At 39.3% G+C, this 21712-nt stretch overlaps 1 protein-coding gene across 3 annotated transcripts in view; it reads left to right on the top strand.

The window, feature by feature from the left end:
* Positions 1 to 21712, top strand: part of LRFN2 (leucine rich repeat and fibronectin type III domain containing 2) — a 305256-nt gene that overhangs the window by 208634 nt on the left and 74910 nt on the right. For all 3 annotated transcript variants that reach the window (XR_014810082.1, XR_014810083.1, XM_084968014.1), the window contains exon 3: positions 20124 to 20215. Coding sequence is in view for 1 of the 3 variants with exons in the window: in XM_084968014.1 (XP_084824140.1) it covers positions 20124 to 20215 (92 nt within the window). In the remaining 2 variants the exon portion in view is untranslated. The remainder of the gene's footprint in view (positions 1 to 20123; positions 20216 to 21712) is intronic.

Here is a 21712-nt window from a genome sequence, read left to right as displayed (position 1 = left end):
GTAGGCCAGCAGCTATAGCTCCAACTCCACCCCTAGCCTGGGAGCTTCCATATGCTGTGGATGTGGCCCTAAAAAGCAAAAAAAAAAAAAAAAAAAAAGATGTTGGTGTACTTAACAGGTATAAGGGCTGCTTTAGGAGTCGTGTGAATGCAATTATTTAAAATTTATTTTGTCTTAGTTGCCTGAAAACTTGCAAGAATGGTACATGAATTCCTACATATTCTTACTTAGATCGACTCAGGGTTAACATTTTGCTGTATTTGCCTTATCATTCTCTCTCTCTCTCTCATTTAATAGTAATTTGCATTACATTCTGCCTATTTACTCCTTCATAATTGTTTTTCCCCCCCTGAGAATAAGAAAATTCTGTTTTCAAGCTTTGTATCATTAACAATCAGGAAAGTTAGCATCTATACAATACTAGTATTTAATCCACAATTTATATTCTAATTCCTCTATTATTCAGATAGTGTCCTTTGTACCAATTATGTTTTCCAGTCCAGGATTTAATTCAGCACTACTCTTTGCATTTAGTTGTCATGTCTCTTTAATCTGGAACAGTTTCCACTTCTTTTGTATTGTATTACATGGGAACTGGATTCAGTTAGTGCCTTTTTTTTTTTTTTTTTTTTTTTTTGCAGCATGCAGAAGTTCTGGGACCAGGGGATCGAACCCCAGCCACAGCAGCGACAACACTGGTTCCTTGACCCCCCCCAGCCACCAGGGAACTCCACTTAATGCATTCTTGGCAGGAACTCTGGTTGTAAGAACTCTGTCCTTGTCAGTGAAATACCTAAGGGGACCATGGTGTTGGTTTGTTCCATTATTGATGATGCTGTTGTTCATCACTTCATTAAAATGCTTGTAAACCAGATTTTCCCATTGTAAGGTTCTTACTTTTTTATTTTGTAATTAATAAGTAATTTGTTGGAAGATACCCAGAGATGTTGTAAATATATTTGCTGTCATTTTGATTCAATTTTATTCTTTGAATATGTAAAATGTTAACATGATCCTAAATTTCAAACCATATAAAATGTATAATAAGGGAATATTTATTCAATCCCCTATACTTTCCACCTGGTTTATTTGAATATATGTAAGTGTGCACATTTAAAAAAGACTCACATATATATCAATGATTATCTCTTTCTTATCAGTTCTTTTAATGTATATTCATGTTTTCTTCCTTTTTTGTTTAGGGCCACACCTGCAGCATATTGAAGTTCCCAGGCTAGAGGCAGAATCCTGGCCTACGCCACAGCAACACTAGATCTGAGCCACGCCTACAACCTGTGCCACAACTTGAGGCAATGCCAGATCCTTAACCCACTGAGCAAGGCCAGGGGTCAATGGAACCCACATTCTCATGGATACTAGTGGGGTTCTTAACCTGCTGAGCCATGGTGATAACTCCTCATTTGTTGTTTAGATTACTACTTTCCTATTCTCTGTCTTAACTATTTATGTACTTAGCTTTATTATTTCCTTGCTTGTGCTTTTTTCAGCAGAATTCCTTTTTTTTTTTTTTTTTTTTTTTTTGCTTTTTGTGGTGAAATTTTAATTATTTTTATCCTTCCATTTTTAGAGGTTTAGGTCTTTATGACCATGACTTTTTTCTGTGATCTCTGCTTTAAATATATCTTATAAATAGAATATTTACTGTTTTGATTATCCTTTCACCCCCCAGAATTATCTAATTCCTCTTGGCATTTCTATTGTCACCTAAGACTTGTTTAATAAAAGGTTATTTTTCGGAAGTTCCCATCATGGCTCAGTGATAACCAACCTGACTAGTATCTATGAGGATGCAGGTTTGATCCCTGGCCTTGCTCAGAAGGTTTAGGATCCAAGGCCAGCAGCTACAGCTCTGATTCGACCCCTAGCCTGGGAACTTCCACATGCTGTGGGTGCAGCTCTAAAAAGACAAAAAGTAAAATAAAAATTTTAAAAAAAGATTATTTTTCAATTCCAGTTGGCAGGCCATCTTAAAAACGTTCTTCTGTCTGAAAGTTTTTTTCTTAATAGCTTTATTGAGACCTAATTGACATACAATAAACTGCATGAATTTAAAGTACAAATTTCATAAGTTCTGATCATTATAAACACCAGTGAAATTATCACCATTGCAACCAAGTAAGTGAACATATCAATGAAATTAATGTTTCTTCATAGTCCTTTGTAATCGCTCTGTCTCCTCAAGCAATTCTTGGTCAGCTTTGTCACTGTAGATTAGTTTGCATTTCATGGAATTTTATATAAATGGAATCGTACAATATATATTCTTTTATTGTCTGGTTTCTTTGATTCAGCATAATTACTTTGAGATTCATTCATGTTTTAGTGTTCACTGCTTCCCGTTGCTGAATAGAATTCCATTGTAAATATGTACAACAATTTGTTTATCAACTGGTGATGAACATTTGTGTTGCTTCCAGTTTAGCTAATACAAATGAAGCTGCTAGGAATGTCACTGTACATTTGTAAGGACATATGCTTTCCTTCTCTTGGATAAATACCTAGGAGTAGACTGACTGGGTCACATGATGTGTGTATGTTTTAAGAAAGTGCCAAACTATTTTCCAAAGTGATTGTGGCTTTTCCGTTCCCTAGGACAGTGTATGAGAGTTTCAGTTCCTCCACATCTTCACCAACTCTTAACACAGTTTTTACAATTTTAGCCATTGTAAAATGTGTGTAGTAGTATCTTTATTGTGGATTTAATTTGCATTTCTTTCTTTTTTTTTTTTTTTCCTCTTTTTAGTGCTGTACCTGTGGCATATGGAAGTTCCCTGGCCAGGGGTCGAATCAGAGCTGCAGCTGCCCGCCTACGTCACAGCAGCAGCAATGTGGGATCCTAGCCTCACCTGGAACCTACAATGCAGCTTGTGCAACTTGTGGCAACTCTGGATTCTTAAGTGCTGAGCAAAGCCAAGGGTTGAACCCACGTTTTCATGGATACTAGTTGGGTTCTTAACCTGCTGAGCCACAACGGGAGCTCCTAATTTGTATTTCCTTAATGACCACTGATGTTGAGTATCTTCTTGCCATTCATATATCTTCTTTGGTGGAACACCTGTCCAAATCATTTGCCCATTTTCATATAGATTTGTATGGTTTATTTTTTTATTAAGTTTTGAGTGTCTTTATGTATTCTGTATATAAATCCTTTGTCAGAAATATAATTTGCAAATATTTTATCCCAGTCTGTAGATTGTCTTTTGTCTTTTCATTCTCTCAGGAATATAAGGAAGAGAAGATGTTTTTAATTCTAATGAAGTACAATTTATAAACATGCTCTCTTATGTACCACATCTTCTTTATCCAGTCCTCTGTTGATAGACATTTTGGTTACTTCCATGTCTTGGCTTTTCTAAATAGTGCTGCAGTGAACATTGGGGTGCATGTATCTTTTCAAAGTAGAGTTTTCTCTGGATATATGCTCAGAAGTGAGATTGCAGGATCATATGGTAACTCTATTTTAGTTTCGTAAGGAACCTCCATCCTGTTTTCCATAGTGGCTATACCAATTTACATCGCCACCAGCAGTGTAGGAGAGTTCCTTTTTCTCCACACCCTCTCCAGCATTATTCTGTGTAGATTTTTGGATGATAGCCATTCTGACTAGTGTGAGGTGGTATCTAATTGTAGTTTTGATTTGCATTTCTCTAATAAGTAGTGGTGCTGAGCATTTTTTTCATCTGCCTATTGGCCATCTACATGTCTTCTCTGGAAAAATGTCTGTTTGGATATTCTGACCATTTTTTGATTGGTTTGTTTGTTTTTTGTCTTTTTAGGGCCGCACCTGCGGCATGTGGAAGTGTTCCCAGGTTGAATCAGAGCTACAGCTGTCGGCCTATGCTGCAGGCCACAGCAATGCAGGATCCAAGCCACATCTTCTGCAGTGCCAGGTCCTTAACCCACTTAGCGAGGCCAGGTATTGAACCCGCATTCTCGTGGATACTAGCCAGGTTCGTTAACTGCTGAGCCATGGCAGGAACTCCAAGGGTTTGTTTTTTTGATATTGAGCTGTATGAGCTGTTAATAGATTTGGGGAATTAACGCTTTTTGGTCTCATTATTTGCAAATATTTTCTCCAATTCTGGAGGTCGTCTTTTCATTTTGTTTATAGTTTCCTTTGCTGTGCAAAAACTTTAAAGTTTAATTGGTCCCATTTGTTTATTGTTGTTTTTACTTCTGTTACCCCAGGAGATGGATCCAAAAAGATATTTCTGCCATTTATGTAAAAGATTGTCTATGATTTCCTCTAGGAGTTTTATAGTATCCAGTCTTCCATTTAGGTCTTTAATACATTTTGAGGTTTTTTTTGTGTGTATAGTGTTAGAGAATGCTCTAATTTTATTCTTTTACATGTAGCTGTCCTGTTTTATCGGTACCACTTAATGAAGAGACTGCTTTTCTCCATTGTATATTCTTGTCTCCTTTGTCACATATTAATTGACCATAGGTGTGTGGGTTTATTTTTGGGGTGTCTATCCTGTTCTATTGATCTATAGGTCTGTTTTTGTGCCAGTACCACACTGTTTTTATTACTGTAGCTTTATAGATAGTCTGAGGTTGGGTAACCTGATTCCTCCAGCTCCATTTTTCTCTCTCAAGATTTAAACCAAACTCAATAAATCACACTTGGTTATAGCAGATTGTCCTTTTAATAGTTTGTTGAATTTGATTTTCTAAACTTGTATTAAGAATTCTGCAGCTATGTTTATGATGGATATTAGTCTTCAGTTTTGTTTTCTTATAATGTCCTTGTCTGGTTTTGTTTTCTTATAATATCCTTGTGTCTGGCCTCATAAAACAAGTTGGGGAATATTCCTTTCTTTCTAATATTCTAGAAAAGTTGATGTTGGTTTGGTATTATTTCTTCCCTGAACGTCAGTAAGATTCACCAGTGAAGCCATCGGGGTGCAAAGGATTTTTATTTGAATGTTTCTGATTATAAGTTTACATTTAAAAATAGTTCAGGTTATCTATTTTTTCTTGCATAAGTCTTGGGAGTTTATGTCTTTTAGTGAATTTGCCCATTTCACTAAGTTGTCAAATTTATTTGACATAAAATTATTCAAAAGAGTCTGCTATTATCTTTTTAATATCCATATACTCTGTAATAATGTCACTTCTGTTATTTTTGATATTGATAAGTTGTGTTTCATCTGTTTTCCCCTCATTAGTCTAGCTGGGAGTTTATTGATGTGAGACTATTCTTTTCTAATTGAGTGTCTAGTGTTATAAATTTCCCTTTGAGTAACGCTTTAGCAGCATGTCACAAATTTTGATAATTTTTAACTTTCATTTTCATTCAGTTCAAAATACTTTCATTACCTTTTTTGATTTCTTCTTTGATATGTAGCTTATTTAGAAGTATATTGTTAGTTTCCAGACATACAGGGACTTTCAGTGATTTTTCTGCTTCTGATTTACTTTAACTCCATCGTGTTCAGAAAACATATTTTGTATGCCATGAATCTTTTAAAATATATTGAGACTTATTTTATGGCCCAGAGTATCTTGGTAAATGTTTCGTGTTCACCTGAGAAGAGTAAATATTCTGCTGTTCCTGGGTGGATGGAGGATGATTAAAGTCAATTAGGTCAAGTTGATTGGTTATGTTCAAATCTCATATATCTTTACTGATTTTCTGTCTCTTTGCTATATCAGTTATTGAGAGAATAGTATTAAAACTTTCAACTATAAAAATAAATAAAAGAAAGTAGAAAACATTCGGAGTTCCCGTTTTGTGGCTCAATCGAAACAAATCTGACTAGGAACCATGAGGTTGTGGGTTTGATCCCTGGCCTCACTCAGTGGGTTAAGGATACAGCATTGCTGTGAGCTGTGGTGTAGGTCACAGGTGCAGCTCAGATCTGACATTGCTGTGGCTCTGGCGTAGGCCAGCAGCTGCAACTCTGATTCAACACCTAGCTTGGGAACAGCTGTGGCCAAAAAAAAGCAAATATTAATAATAGTAATAAATAAAATAAAAAACTTTTAGAGTTCCTGTCATGGCTCAGTGGTTAATGAATCTGACCAGGAACCATGAGGTTGCAGGTTCGATCCCTGGCCTCGCTTTGTGGGTTAAGGACCTGTCATTGCTGTGAGCTGCGGTGTAGGTTGCAGACGCGGCTCGGATCTGGTGTTGCTGTGGCTGTGGTGTAGGCCAGCAGCTACAGCTCCAATTTGACTCCTAGCCTGGGAACCTCCATATGCCATGGGTGCGGCCCTAGAAAAGACAGAAAGACAAAAAAAAAAAAAAAGCCTTTCAACTATAATTGTAGATTTGTCTCTGGTTTTATTTTATCTATTTTGCAACCTAGTTATTGAATATATAGACATTAGGATTGTTATGATTTGTCAGTTGGTTATCATTTATCATGAAATTAATCATATGAAATTACATCGTTTATCCTTATGGTCTTTGTTCTGAAATCTACTTTGTGTTATATTAATATAGTCATTCAGGAGTTCCTCTTGTGGCTCAGTGGTTAACGGACCCAACTAGCATCCATGAGGATGTGGGTTTGTTCAGTGGGTTAAGGATCTGGCATTGCTGTGAGCTGTGGTGTAGATGGCAGATGCAGCTCGGATCCCGTGTTGCTGTGGCTGTGGCATAGGCTGGTGGCTACAGCTCCTATTTGACCCCCTAGCCTGGGAACCTCCATATGCCACGGGTGCAGCCCTAAAAAGAAAAATTAAAAAATATGTAGCCATTCAGCTTTATTCTGATTAGTCTTAGTACAGTATATCTTTTATCATTCCTCTACCTTAATTTATTTGTACTTTATATTTAAAATGACTTTTGTGGAGGCAGAAATAGTGAAGAAAGCTTTTTCATTTAACAACCTCTGTCTTTTTACTGGAGTCTTTAGACTATTTACATGTAATGTTTTTATTGATATAGTTAGATTTAAGTATATCATCTTGCAGTCTATTTTCTGTTTGTCACATATGTCTTTGATTTTTATTTTCTTCTTTTCTTCCTTTCTTTTTAATGAATTGAATTTTTTTACTTCATTTTTCTCTCCTTCAGTGATTTATGATCTATAACTCTTTGTTTTGCTATTTTATTGGTTGCTTCAGGATTTACAGTATACGTCATTAACTCATCACAACCTCACTTCAAGTGATTTTATACTACATCATATATATTATAAGGCTCTCCATAGATTATTCCATTTATTTCCTTGCAGTCTTTTTGCCAGCTCTGGTACAGAGTTCGCTTTTACATATATTATAAACTCCATATTACAATGTTTTTATTAAATGTAATTCTTTCAAAGAGATTTAAATAATAAGAAAAAAATCTTATGTGTTTATCCACATAGCTACCAATTTCAGTGTTCTTCAGTCTTTATGTAATCTTGCATTTCCATCTGATATCCTTTTCTTCTGTCTGAAGGACTTCTTTTAACAAACCTTGTAGTGTGGTTCTGCAGGACATGAATTCTTTCAGCTTTTGCATGTCTAAAAATGTATTTATTGACATGCTAAGCAACCTTCAACCAAAAGGACCAGAAACCTTCAAAAAAAATCTTACTCCAGAAGACAAAGAGGAGGCCACGTCAAGAGGTAGGAGGGGCAATTTCATGATATAAGCAACTCCATACCTCCTGGGTGCAAGCCCCACAGACTGGAAAGTAACTGGTTCACAGAGACTCACCTACAGGAGTGAGAGTTCTGAGCCCCACATCAAACTCCCATGTGTGGGGATCTGGCACTGGGAGAAAGAGTCCCCAGAGCATCTGGCATTGAAGGCCAGTGGGGCTTGTGCGCAGGAGCTCCATGGGACTGGGGTAAATGGAGATCCCATTCCTGAAAGGCGCACACAGACTTTCACGTGCCCTGGGTTCCAGGGCAAAGCAAAGTCTCCATAGGAATCTGGGACAAACCTGATAGCAGTTCTTAGAGGACCTCCTAGGAAAACAGGGGTGAATGTGGCTTGTTGTGGGGGAAGGACACTGGAAGCAAAGCTCTTGGGAATATTCAGCAGCATGCCTGTCTCTGGAGGTGGCCATTTTGGGAAAATCTGGCCCCACCCATCAGTAAACAGGCTTCCCAAAGCCCCCCTCCCCAGGCACACAGCCCTGCCTCTAATCCCATCCAGAGACAAAGCCCCACCCACCAGAGGGATAGGAATCAGCACCACCTACCAGTGGACAGGCATCAGTCCCTCCCATCAGGAAGTCTATAGCAAGCCCCCATACCAACTTCAGCCACAAGGCAGGCAGACACCAGAAGTAAGAGAGGCTACAACTCTATTATCTCTAAAAAGGTCACCACACCAAAAACCTATAAAAATGAAAAGATAGAGAACTATAACTCAGATGAGGGAGAAAGAAAAACCCCCAGAAAATCAGCTAAGTGATCAGGAGATTCTCAGCCTCCAGGAAAAAGACTTTAGATTGTTGATGCTGAAGATGATGCAAGACACAGGAAATAAACTGGAGGCAAAGATGGATAACTTACAGGAAACACTGAGCAAAGAGATACAAGATATAAAACTTAAACAAGAAGAGATGCAAAATACAATAACTGAAATAAAAAATTCACTAGAAGCAGCTAACAGCACAATACAGGAGGCAGAAGAATGAATAAGCAAGGTGGAGGACAGATTAGTGGAAATTATGGATGCAGAACAGAAAAGAGAAAAAAGACTGAAAACAAATGAAGAGAGTTCCAGAGAACTCTGGGACAATGTTAAATGCACCAACATCTGTATCATAGGGGTGCCAGAAGGAGAAGAGAGAGAGAAGGGGGCAGAAAAAATATTCCAAGAGATAATAGCCAAAACTTCCCTAACATGGGAAAGGAACCACTCACTCAAATCCATGAAGCACAACGAGTACCATATAAAATAAACCCAAGGAGGACTACACCAAGACACAGATTAATCAAACTGACCAAAATTAAAGACAAAGAGAAAATCTTGAAAGCATCTAGGGAAAAGAAACAACATACAAGGGAACCCCGATAAGGTTATTGGCAAATTTTTCAACAGAAACTCTGCAGGCCAGAAGGGAGTGGCATGATATACTTAACGTGATGAAAGGAAAAAAACCTCCAACCAAGATTACTTGGCAAGGCTCTCATTCAGATTTGAAGGAGAAATCAGAAGCTTCACAGATAAGCAAAAGCTAAGAGAATTCAGCAACACTAAACCATCCTTACAACAAATACTAAAGGAACTTCTCTAGGCAGAAAAAATAAGGCCACAACAGGAAACAAAAATACCACAAATGACAAGGCTCACAGTAAAGGTATATATACAGTAAAGATATGAAATCATCCATGTGCAATTATATCACCAAGATCAGAAATCACGAGAAGAGGAGTTCCCGTTGTGGCGCAGTGGTTAACGAATCCGACTAGGAACCATGAGGTTGCGGGTTTGGTCCCTGCCCTTGCTCAGTGGGTTAACGATCCAGCGTTGCTGTGAGCTGTGGTATAGGTTGCAGACGCGGCTCAGATCCTGTGTTGCTGTGGCTCTGGCATAGGCCGGCGGCTACAGCTTTGATTAGACCCCTAGCCTGGGAACCTCCATGTGCCGCGGGAGTGGCCCAAGAAAAGGCAAAAAGACAAAAAAAAAAAAAAGAAATCACGAGAAGAGATGGGTACAAATGCAGGACACTGGAGATGCCCTTGCAATTAAGAGACCAACAACTTAAAACAATCTCATATACATAGAGACTCATATCAAAACTTCAGAATAACTGCAAACCAAAAATCTACTATTGATATACAAACAAATAAGAAAAATCTACTCAAATACAGCAGTAAAGATAGCCATCAAACCACAAGAGGAGAGAACAAGAGAAGAAAGGAAGAAAAAAGAGCAACAAAAACAAATCCAAAGTAATTAATAAAATGGCAATAAGAACATACATATCAATAATTACCTTAAATGTTAATGGACAAAACACCCCAACCAAAAGACGGACTGGCTGAATGGATACAAAAACAAGACCCATATATATGCTGTTCAAGAGACCCACTTCACTTCTAGGGACACATACAAATTGAAAGTGAGAGGATGGAAGAAAATATTCCATGCAAATGGGACTCAAAAGAAAGCTGGAGTAGCAATACTCATATCAGACAAAATAGACTTTAAAATGAAGAATATTTCAAGGGACAAGGAAGGTCACTACATAATGATCAAAGGATCAATCCAAGAAGAAGAAGATATAACAATTTTAAATATCTATGCACCCAACATAGGTTCACCACAATATATAAGGCAACTGCTAACAACCTTAAAAGGACAAATCAACAATAACACAATAATAGTGGGGGACTTTAACCCCCCACTTACAGCAATGGACAGATAGATCATACAGACAGAAATTCAATGAGGAAACACAAGCCCTGAATGAAGCATTAGACCCAGTGGACTTAATATATATTTATAGGACATTCCATCCAAAAGCAACAGAATACACATTCTTCCCAAGTGTGCATGGAACATGCTCTAAGATTGATCACGTCCTGGGCTACAAATCAAACCTTGGTAACTTTAAAAAAATTGAAATCATATCAAGCATCTTTTCCAACCACAACTGGAAAAGATACGACTGGAAATCAAAAACAAGAAAAAAAAACTGCATAAAACACAAACCTGTGGAGACTAAACAACATGCTACTAAACAACCAATGGATCACTGAAGAAATCAAAGAGGAAATTAAGAAATACGTATAAGCAAATGACAACAAAGATATGACACTCCAAAACCTATGGGATGCAGCAAAAGCCATTGTAAGAGGAAAGTTTATAGCAATACAAGCCCACCTCAGGAAACAAGAAAAAGCTCAAATAAACAAGCTAACTTTACATCTAAAGCAGCTTGAGAGAGAAGAAGAGACAAGACCTAAAGTTAGTAGAAGGAATGAGATCATAAAGATCAGAGCAGAAATCAATGAAATAGAAATGAAGAAAACCATAGAAAAGATCAATGAAATGAAAAGCTGGTTCTTTGAAAAGATCAACAAAATTGATAAACCCTTAGCCAGATTTATCAAGAAAGAGAGAAGACTCAAATCAATAAAATTAGAAATGAAAAAGGAGCAGTAACAACAGACATCACAGAAATACGAAGGATCATAAGAGACTACTATATGCAACTATATGCCAATAAAACAGAAAACCTAGAAGAAATGGACAAATTCTTAGAAAGGTACAATCTTCCAAGACTAAACCAAGAAGAAATAGAAAAGATGAGTGGACCAATCACAAGAACTGAAACTGAAAGTGTGATTTAAAAACTTCCAACAAACAAAACTCCAGGACCAGATGGCTTCACAGGTGAAGTCTACCAAACATTCAGAGAAGAGGTAATACCTATCCTTCTGAAACTATTCCAAAAAACTGCAGAGGAAGGGATACTCCAAAACTCATTCTATGAGGCCACCATCACCCTGATAACAAAAACCAAAGATACAGAAAAACAGAAAACTACAGGCCAATTTCACTGATGGACATAGATGCAAAAATCCTCAACAAAATACTAGAAAACTGCATCCAACAATACATTAAAAGGATTGTACATCATGAGCAAGTGGGATTGATCCCAGGGATGCAAGGGTTCTTCAATATCCACAAATCCATCAGTGTGATACACCACATTAACAAACTGAGGAATAAAAACCATATGATCCTCTCAGAAAAAGCCTTTGACAAAATCCAACACCCATTTCTGATAAAAACGCTTCAGAAAGTGGGCATAGAGGGAACCTACCTCAACATAATAAAGGCCATATATGACAAACCCATAGTGAACATCATTCTCAATGGTGAAAAGCTGAAAGAATTCCTGCTGAGATCAGGAACAAGACAAGGATGTCAGCTCTCGCTGCTACTATTCAACATAGCTTTGGAAGTCCTAGCCATGGCAATCAGAGAAGTAAAAGAAATAAAAGGACTCCAAATTGGAAAAGAAGAGGTAAAACTATCACTGTTTGCAGATGACATGATACTATACTTAGAGAAATCCTAAAGACTCTACCAGAAAACTGTTAGAGCTCATCCATGAATTTGGCAAAGTCACAGGATACAAAATTAATACACAGAAATTGACAGCATTTCTATATACTAACAATGAAAGATCAGAAAGAGAAATTAGGGAAGCAATCCCGTTCACCATCGCATCTGAAAGAATAAAATACTTAGGAATAAACCTACCTAAAAGGACAAAAGACCTGTACTCTGAAAACTATAAGATGCTGAGACCAGCTCAGCAGGATGGGGCTGAAGAATGGGTGCTGTGAAACTTAAGGAAAAAAGTTAACATAAAACAAGATACAGAGACATTTATTTTAGGTAAAGGTGGGAACCAGGGGACTCACAGTCTCAGGGACCAAGAGCACCTCCTCAAGAAACCACACTGCTTTTATTGTGCTCTTTAGGAGTACATCAAGTGAGGAGGGGGCTGCAGGTGGAGGATATAGGTTTTTTTTTTACATTATTTTATAAGTTCTTTTTTATTTTAAAAGTCATTTAGCTGATAGATGGTTAAGATTTTACTCTGACCTTTAGGCATTTAACAATCATTAGCATTTGACAGCGACATCTTCTCAAATCCACCTCTTAGAGTAATGACAGTAAAAACAAAAATAAACAAATGGGACTTAATTAAACTTAAAAGTTTCTGCACAGTAAAGGAAACTCTAAACAAAACAAAAAGACAACCCACAGAGTGGGAGAAAATCTTTGCAAATGAATCAACTGACAAGGGAGTCATCTCCAAAATTTATAAACACCTTCTACAGCTCAATACCCCAAAAACCAAACATCCCCCTCAAAAAATGGGCAGAAGATCTAAACAGACAATTCTCCAAAGAAGACATACATACACATGGCCAAAAAACACATGAAAAGATCTTCAACATCACTCATTATTAGAGAAATGCAAATCAAAACCACTGTGAGGTACCACCTTACACAGAGAATGGCCAGCATCAAAAAGCCTACAAACAATAAGTGCTAGAGAGGGTGTAGAGAAAAAGGAACCCTGTTATACTGTTGGTGAGAATGTAAATTGGTGCAACCACTGTGGAAAACAGTATGGAGATTCTTCAGAAAACTAAACATAGAATGACCATTTGATCCAGCAATCCCACTCCTGGGCATCTATCCAGAGAAAACCATGACTCGCAAAGACACATGTACTCTGATGTTTACTGCAGCACTATTTGCAACAGCCAAGACATGGAAACAACCTAAATGTCCATGGACAGAGGAGTGGATCAAGAAGATGTGGTACATATACACAAAGGCATATTACTCATCCATTAAAAGGAACGAAATACCGGCATTTATAGCAACATGGATGGACCTAGAAATTATCATGCGAAGTGAAGTCAGTCAGACAATCAGACACCAACATCAAATGCTTCCACTGACATGTGGAATATGAAAAAAGGACAGACTGAACTTCTTTGCAGAACAGATACTGACTCACAGACTTTGAAAAACGTATGGTCTCCAAAGGAGACAGTTTTGGGGGTGGGGGGATGCGCTGGGTTGTGGGATGGAAATCCTATAAAATTGGATTGTGATGATCATTGTACAACTATAAATATAATAAATTCATTAAGTAATTAAAAAAACCTTAGAATGTTAAAAGAAATAAAATAAAAATGTCTTTATTTGCCATAGTTTTTGAAAGATATTTTCATTGCATGTTGAATTCTAGATTAGCAGTTTTTACTTCTTACAGTACTTTAAAGATGTTGCTTCACAATCTTCTTGCTTGTATTGTTTCTGACTAGAAATATACTAGCATCCTTGTCTTTGTTCCTCTTTATGTAAGTTATCTTTTTCTCTGGTTGCTTTTAAGGTTTTCTCTTTATCATTGGTTTTGAGTAATTTTATTATGATTTGGCTTCACAAAGTTTTCTTTGTGTTTTTTTTGTTTGTTTGTTTTGTTTGTTTGTTTGGGGTTTGTTGACCTTCTTGGGTCTGTAGATTAATGTTTTAAAATCATATTTTGAGGGTTTTTTTTTTTTTTCATCTTTTTGCCTTTTCTAGGGCCGCTCCCGTGGCATATGGAGGTTCCCAGGCTAGGGGTCTAATCGGAGCTGTAGCCACTGGGCCTACACCAGAACCACAGCAACACGGGATCCCAGCCACGTCTGTGACCTATACCACAGCTCACGGCAACGCTGGATCCTTAGCCCACTGAACAAGGCCAGGGATCGAACCCGAAACCCCATGGTTCCTAGTCAGATTCGTTAACCACTGAGCCACGATGGGAACTCCATATTCCGAGTATTTTAAACCAATATTTCTTAAGACTTTTTTTGTCTCTTCCTTTCTATACTATCCTCTGGGGACTCCAATTTTAAGTATAACAGGCAGCATGAAGTTGTACAGTTCACTGATCTTTTTGTTTTTTATTATGTTTTCTCTGGGTATTTCATTTTAGATTCTTTCCATTGCTGTGTCTTAAAAATTCACTAATCTTCTTCTCTAATGTCTAATCTATGTTAATTCCATCCATTGTATTTTTCAAGTCAAACATTATAGTTTTCCTCTCTAGAAGTTCAATTTGGGTCTTTTATGTCTCTATACTAACTTTTGAGTTCATAGGTTACAGTTATAATAACTGTTCTAATGTCTGTGTTAATTCTAACATTTGTAGCCAATTCTGGTTGGTTTTAATTAATTGATTTTCTCCTCATTATGGGTTATATTTTCCTGCTTCTTTGTATATGAGGTACTTTTTTATTAGATACTAGACATTAGGAATTTTAATTCATTGGGTTTTGGATATTTTTGTGTTCCTGTAAACATTTCCTGAGCTTTGTTCTGGGTGGTGCTATGGTATGAATGTATCTGCACCCTCTCCCCCAAATTCATATGTTGAAATCCTAGCCCCCAGAGGTGATGGTATTAGCAGGTGAGGCATTAAGTCATGAGAATGGAACTCTCCTGAAAGAGATTAGTGACTTAAAAAAGAGGCCCCAAGAGTATCGCAGCCCTCTCCACCACATGAGGATGCAGTGAGAAGTCTGAGACCAAAGGAGGGCTCGCACTGGAGCACCCAGATCTCAGACTTCCAGCCTCTAGAATGGTGAGAAGTAAACATCTGTGGTTTATAAGCTTCCCAGTCTTTGGTGTTTTGTCATAGCAGCCCAAATGGATTAAGGCAGGTAGTTGCCTCACATGTATGTGCTGATTAGCATTCTGTTGAATATTTGAGAGGGGCCTCTGCAATTCCCCTCTCTCTGTGCTGTAAACTCTTGCTACCTTGATCTCTTCCGATGCTCAGCTTCTCAAATCAGGGAGCCCTTGTAGGCACTAAGCTGGTGGAATTGTAGAACTCATCTCATTTGTTTCCTAGCTCTTCAAGATCACTGTCCTTCATGGTTTGATGTCTGGTATCCTGACAACGACTGTTTCATATATTTTGTTCAGATTTTTTGTGTTGTTTTCAGCAGGAGAGTAAAGTCAGTCCCTTTTTCTCCATCTTTAAAAAGGCATTTAAATTTTTTTCTTTTATTTCTACTTTTACTGCATTGTGATCAGAGAATTCTGTTTGTAATATTGCTACTATGGAACCTGCTTATGTTTCCTTTGCAATATAATGTATGATCAATTTCAATGAATGTTTCATGTCTGCTTGAGAAGAAAGTATATTTTTTATTAAAGAGTGCAGCATTTAATACATATTTATGAAAGCTAATTTATGATTCATGTTGGTTAAGTCTTCTGTAGTCATACTTATTTTTTTGTTCTTGTGCCCTTCTTGTCCTGAGAGTGGTGTGTAAAACTTTCTTATTATTATTATTTCTATCTATTTCTCCTTGCATTGCTGTAATTTCTGTTTTACAAATATGGTAGTTTCTTTATAATCTAGAGCATAGCTATTAACAACCGATCTATTTTGTTATATTGTAGATTGTGGCTTTTCATAATATAATATGTTTTAATTTATCTTATTTGATGTTTTTGTCCTAAATTCTGCATTATCTAATATTAGGCTTGCAAGCCTTACTTTAGAGTTGTTCTATTTAGCTGGCATAACTTTTCCCATGCTCTTGGAATTTTTTAACCTTTGAATCACTATGTTTTTTTTTTTTTGTTTTTTTGTTTTTTTTTTTTTGTACAAGGATGTTCTTACTAGCTTTTTTTTTTTTTTTATTTTCCCACTGTACAGCAAGGGGTCAGGTTATCCTTACATGTATACATTACAATTACATTTTTTTCCCCCACCCTTTGTTCTGTTGCAACATGAGTATCTAGACAAAGTTCTCAATGCTATTCAGCAGGATTTCCTTGTAAATCTATTCTAAGTTGTGTCTGATAAGCCCAAGCTCCCGATCCCTCCCACTCCCTCCCCCTCCCATCAGGCAGCCACAAGTCTCTTCTCCAAGTCCATGATTTTCTTTTCTGAGGAGATGTTCATTTGTGCTGGATATTAGATTCCAGTTATAAGTGATATCATATGGTATTTGCCTTTGTCTTTCTGACTCATTTCACTCAGTATGAGATTCTCTAGTTCCATCCATGTTGCTGCAAATGGCATTATGTCATTCTTTTTTATGGCTGAGTAGTATTCCATTGTGTATATATACCACATCTTCCGAATCCAATCATCTGTCGATGAACATTTGGGTTGTTTCCAGGTCCTGGCTATTGTGAATAGTGCTGCAATGAACATGCGGGTGCATGTGTCTCTTTTAAGTAGAGTTTTGTCCGGATAGATGCCCAAGAGTGGGATTGCGGGGTCATATGGAAGTTCTATGTATAGATTTCTAAGGTATCTCCAAACTGTTCTCCATAGCGGCTGTACCAGTTTACATTCCCACCAACAGTGCAGGAGGGTTCCCTTTTCTCCACAGCCCCTCCAGCTCTTGTTATTTGTGGATTTATTAATGATGGCCATTCTGACTGGTGTGAGGTAGTATCTCATGGTAGTTGAATCACTTTGTTTTAAATATTTCCCTTGTATATGGAAAAGACTGGAGTTTTCTTCTGTAAGATATTTTGAAAATCTGTTTCTTTTACTAGGCAAGTTAATCTCCTTTACATTTATTGGTGTGACTAAAATATTGGGTTTCAGTTCCTTGCATTTTGTAATATAATTAGTCGATGCATTATTTATGTTTACTTTGTTTCTTTCTCTATATGTCTCCTTCAATCTTAAAAAAAATGATTTGGGGAGTTACGATTGTGGCTCAGTGTAAACGAGCCCGGCTAGTATCCATGAGGAAGTGGATTCAATCCTTGGCCTCATTCAGGGATCTGGCGTTGCCTTGAGCTGTGGTGTAGATCACAGACGTGGCTCAGATCCCACATTACTGTGGCTGTGGTGTAGGCTGGCAGCTGCAACTCCAATTCAACCCCTAGCCTGGGAACCTCCATATGCCACATCTGTGGCCCTAAAAAGCTAAAAGTGTATATTTTTGTAAACTGGTAGTCACCTTTGCATTGATATCTTTTGAACTACCCTCATTCTCCTTTTTCCTTACTTAACCTTTTACTGTCTGGATTGCCAATTCTAAATGGTATCATTTGTTTCCTACTTGTTCCCTATGTAACAATGATCTTATTGTACTTCTCTTTCTGTCTTCCTTCTTTGCTCAAATTTTAAGGTGCATTTTTTTTCTACTTTATCAGAACATATGACATTTACAAAATATCTTCCACCTTTGTTCATGATCCTCATTTGAATTTTAGATCTACATGCTTTAAATACACTTTACACAACATCCTCCACTGTTCTTTTGCCTGAGTTTCCCCCAGTCATCTCTTGATTGGATAGAATTCATCCTCTAGCGGGTTTTCCAAGAAGGGCTCATGTGCACAGATTATTTCAGTCTTTGCACATGTAATTTATTTTTCTATAGTCTTGATAATTGAATGATGGCTTTGTTGTGTATAAAGTCCTTGGCTCACAATTTGTTTCCTTTCTTTCATGTACCTGAGAATAATGTTCCATTCTTGCCTTGCTTTACAGGTTGCTCTTGAATATCAATATGCCAATATAATTTTCATATTCTTGTAGGTATTATGGGTACTGTACCTGAAAGCCTTGGGTATGTTTTTGTCTTTAAAGTCTAATCATTTTGTAGTCTGTGTCTCCAAGTTGATCATTTTCAGTCAGTTTTCCCAGACACATAGTTGACCCTCATATAAGTTTAGGTGTTCTCTTATTTCTATAAAAGATTCTTGAATTTTATTTTTAAAATATTCTATTTCATTGTTCCCTACAACTTCCAGGGTTACCAGTGTTCTTGAACATGAGAGAAGGAGTAGGATATAGCAGAAAAGTGGAGAGACTGGATTTGGGTAGGAACACAGATAATGCCCACTTATGTAATGGGCAGGGAAGCAGAGGTGTGGACCTGGATGCTGACAGGCAGGCAGTACCTAGCTATGGCAGTGCTCTTCTCATGCCTTTGCCTTTCTCAGTGGTAAGCAAGATCTAAGATCACTCTCCAATTCCTCCCATCTGAAAAAAGGGAAAGGGATGAGTGCCTTCGCCAAATTTAAATGTGTGCTCTGAATGTAAATTCTGTGAATAATGTTCTAGAGGGAGCTTGGAGAAGAGTTATTCCCTGGCCTTTCTACCTAATAGAACACCTAAGGCTACTTCCTCCTGGGATTTGTTCATGTCCAGAGGGACTGAAAGCAGCATTGATGGGGATATGAACCAAGGGAGAGGCCAGTCTGGAGGACTGTGGGTGGGAGGTGGTGGAGACATACCTTGTATTGCTCTGGGAGCAGTGAGAAAAAACCTGGCCATGAGCTTAAGTATAAGAAAACTTCCACAGACCCAGTGAGGCTGTTGTGTGGGGTAGCGACTCCTTTCCCCAGGAGTCACATTAAGTGGTTGAGTATCGTGATGTCAGGGATGTTGGGCTGGAGATTCCTGGGTCAGCAGGGTGATGGCCAGACAGTCTCCATAAGCAATTCCAAGTTGACCGTCATCTCCTCTCTCTGTCTGAATCCCCACTCTCAACAGCTCTTGTCTACTCTACTTTCGATATGTATTCAAAACCCACCGACTTCTAACTTCCTCTGTCTGATTCACCCTGGACCAATACATTGTTTTCTTTCTCCTGACTTATTCTGTAGCCTTGTAGATAACTGCTCTGCTTCCCTCTTGGCCCCCCACTCTCCTACCCTAATCTGTTCTCAAAATAGCAGTTCCTTTTTTTTTTCTTCTTCTTCATCTTTCTGTCTTTCTAGGGTCACACTTGTGGCATATGGAGGTTCCCAGGTTGGGGGTCTAATCGGAGCTGTAGCCGCCAGCCTACACCAGAGCCACAGCAACGCGGGATCCAAGCCACGTCTGTGACCTACACCACAGCTCATGGCAACGCCGGATCCTTAACCCACTGAGCAAGGCCAGGGATCAAACCTGCAACCTCATGGTTCCTAGTCAGATTCATTTCCACTGCGCCATAATGGGAACTCCGACTGTTCTTTTTAAATAAGTCAGACAATGTCACTCTTCTTTGTCAAACTCCCGTTCCCCCAAGTCCTAACCATGGCCTGCATGGTCACATGTGATCTGTCCCACGCCCACCAACCTCTGACCTCATCCTCAACGGTGCTGCTGTTTGCTTTGCGCCCCCCGCCTATTCCTCAGACCTGCCAGACATGCTCTGTCTGCCTTCCAAAGACACTGGCAATTTTTTTTTTCCTGAAATACTTCTGCTTCAGATAGTTAGAGAGTTCACTTTTTTCTACTTTCACCTTAGATTTCGTTACCTATTCAAAGAGGCTCTTCCTGTCCACCCTTTATAAAAAAGCACTCCCATCCTCTTACCTTCCTTTATTTTTCACAATAGTACTTATCATCTGCAGATGATATATTTAATTATTTGTTTACACTCTGACTGCCTTGCCTGACAATGGCTTTGTCTCTTTCTTTGCAGCTGAATTCTAAGTGTCTAGAAGGGGCCTAGCACAGAACCGGTGCTCGAGAAATATTTGTGAAAGGAATGAGTAAGTGAATAGGTGTGATTGTGTTTTCATGGGGATGCAGGACAATGTGACAATCAGCCAAGACTTGTCTCCTTCCTCCTAAAGGGAGGAGAAGGACTGAGGGTTTTATACCTTGATGGGGTTTTAAAATCTCACTATGTTCCAATTCCAGGAGAGATGCAGTAAATACATGCAGCCTCTGTCTCCCACTGACTGTAAAACCTGGGCGGAGTATACGATACAGTTATTTGAAGTCTCTGAACAGTAAGTACCAGCGGGTGGATTGAGGGGGAACTGGGATTCCAAGTACACTGAATTGGTGGTGAACTGAACCTGTTTTTTCCTTGGGTCTCCCCTGTGCAGAGCTCAGCACAGCCTGAAACCTGGAAGTGAGTGTGTGGAACAGAGAGAGGGAGAGAGAGAGATGCAGCAGAGACCTTCTGGTTCTGGTTAGAGCCATGAAAGAGGGGGTGCCTGAAATTCAGAACATGGGGAGGGATCCCTGATATTTCCTTTCTTTTTCCTCCCATCTGGTGTCCCAGCCACCAGGGAGTCGCTGGCAGGAGTGGGAGTGGCAGCCAGGGCTGTCAATGTACAAAGGTAGGGCCAGGCCACTGGGGAAGGAGAGCCTGTGCCCTGGCCCCAGGGCGCTCTTTCTCCCACCCCCCCCATTGGGTTCCTCAAGGCTCCTGACACCTATTGCTCTTACCTGTCACTTTTTAACCTCAGGGTATGGGGATGCTCTTGGGGACACAGCAACTGTCAGATCTGAGACAAGTTAAGAAGCCTGGCTCCAGACTCCCCTATAAATGTCACTCCACCTGGACCCTGACCTCAAATGAGCTGAGCCCGGCCCACTGGACCAAAGTGCAGAGAGAGGAGATAGTGAGCCACCAGCCTTTAAAAAACACCAGTCAGATCCCACTGGTCAGGGTCAGCTGTGGCTCCTGGGCAGCTGTGACTCCTGGGCAGCTGTGGCTTCTGGGTCAGCTGTGGCTCCTGGGTCAGCTGTGACTCATGGGCAGCTGTGGCTTCTGGGTCAGCTGTGGCTCCTGGGTCAGCTGTGACTCCTGGGTCAGCTGTGACTCATGGGCAGCTGTGGCTTCTGGGTCAGCTGTGGCTCCTGAGCAGCCTTGGCTCCTGGGCAGCTGTGGCTCCTGGTTGTGGGGAGTGGGGCTAAGTTGGAGATCAGGAAAAGGATCAGAGAGGAGGGGCTCCAATATCTGGTCCTCTGGAATATTCTGAAAGGCACTTGATGGGCATCTGTGATGAAAGATGGAAGCACAGGAGGTGGGGCCCCTACTAACCTTCCTTGAGTGATCTGAGGCTCCGTGTAAAGGAGCACTCTCAACAACGCAGAAAGGGCTTTATGAGTAGGAAAGGGAGAAGCTCGTATTTTTTTTGCAGATGTGTGCTGCCAGTTAATCCTCACTAAGCGCATGACACGGGGGATGGGATGCTCCTGTTCCAGAAGTTAAACCTCTATGTCCAAGGTCACTGTCCTGGCAAGCGATAGGGCTGAGGAAGGCTTCATAAACACATTTACCTGTGTCGGAATTGATATGAAACCTAGACAGTGCCTTAATTCCTGCAATCCTGAATCCTAACCCCTGGACACTTTAAGAAGGCGGAGGCCAGCAGCAGCGTGCAGGATACTAGAAATCGGAACAGTTCCCGTGGGTGACTGGCTGAGTACAGGACCCTCAGCCCCCATGGTGAGAAATAAAGAACTGGTCCCAGGCCCATGAGGTCTGCACAGTC

Source organism: Sus scrofa, chromosome 7, assembly GCF_054392235.1.
Source record: "Sus scrofa isolate SSC_HxYL_T2T_F1_AM1 chromosome 7, Sscrofa_HxYL_maternal_Yorkshire_Landrace_v2.0, whole genome shotgun sequence".
NCBI classification, from domain to species: Eukaryota; Metazoa; Chordata; class Mammalia; order Artiodactyla; family Suidae; genus Sus; species Sus scrofa.
This window is presented reverse-complemented; position numbering and strand designations above follow the sequence as displayed.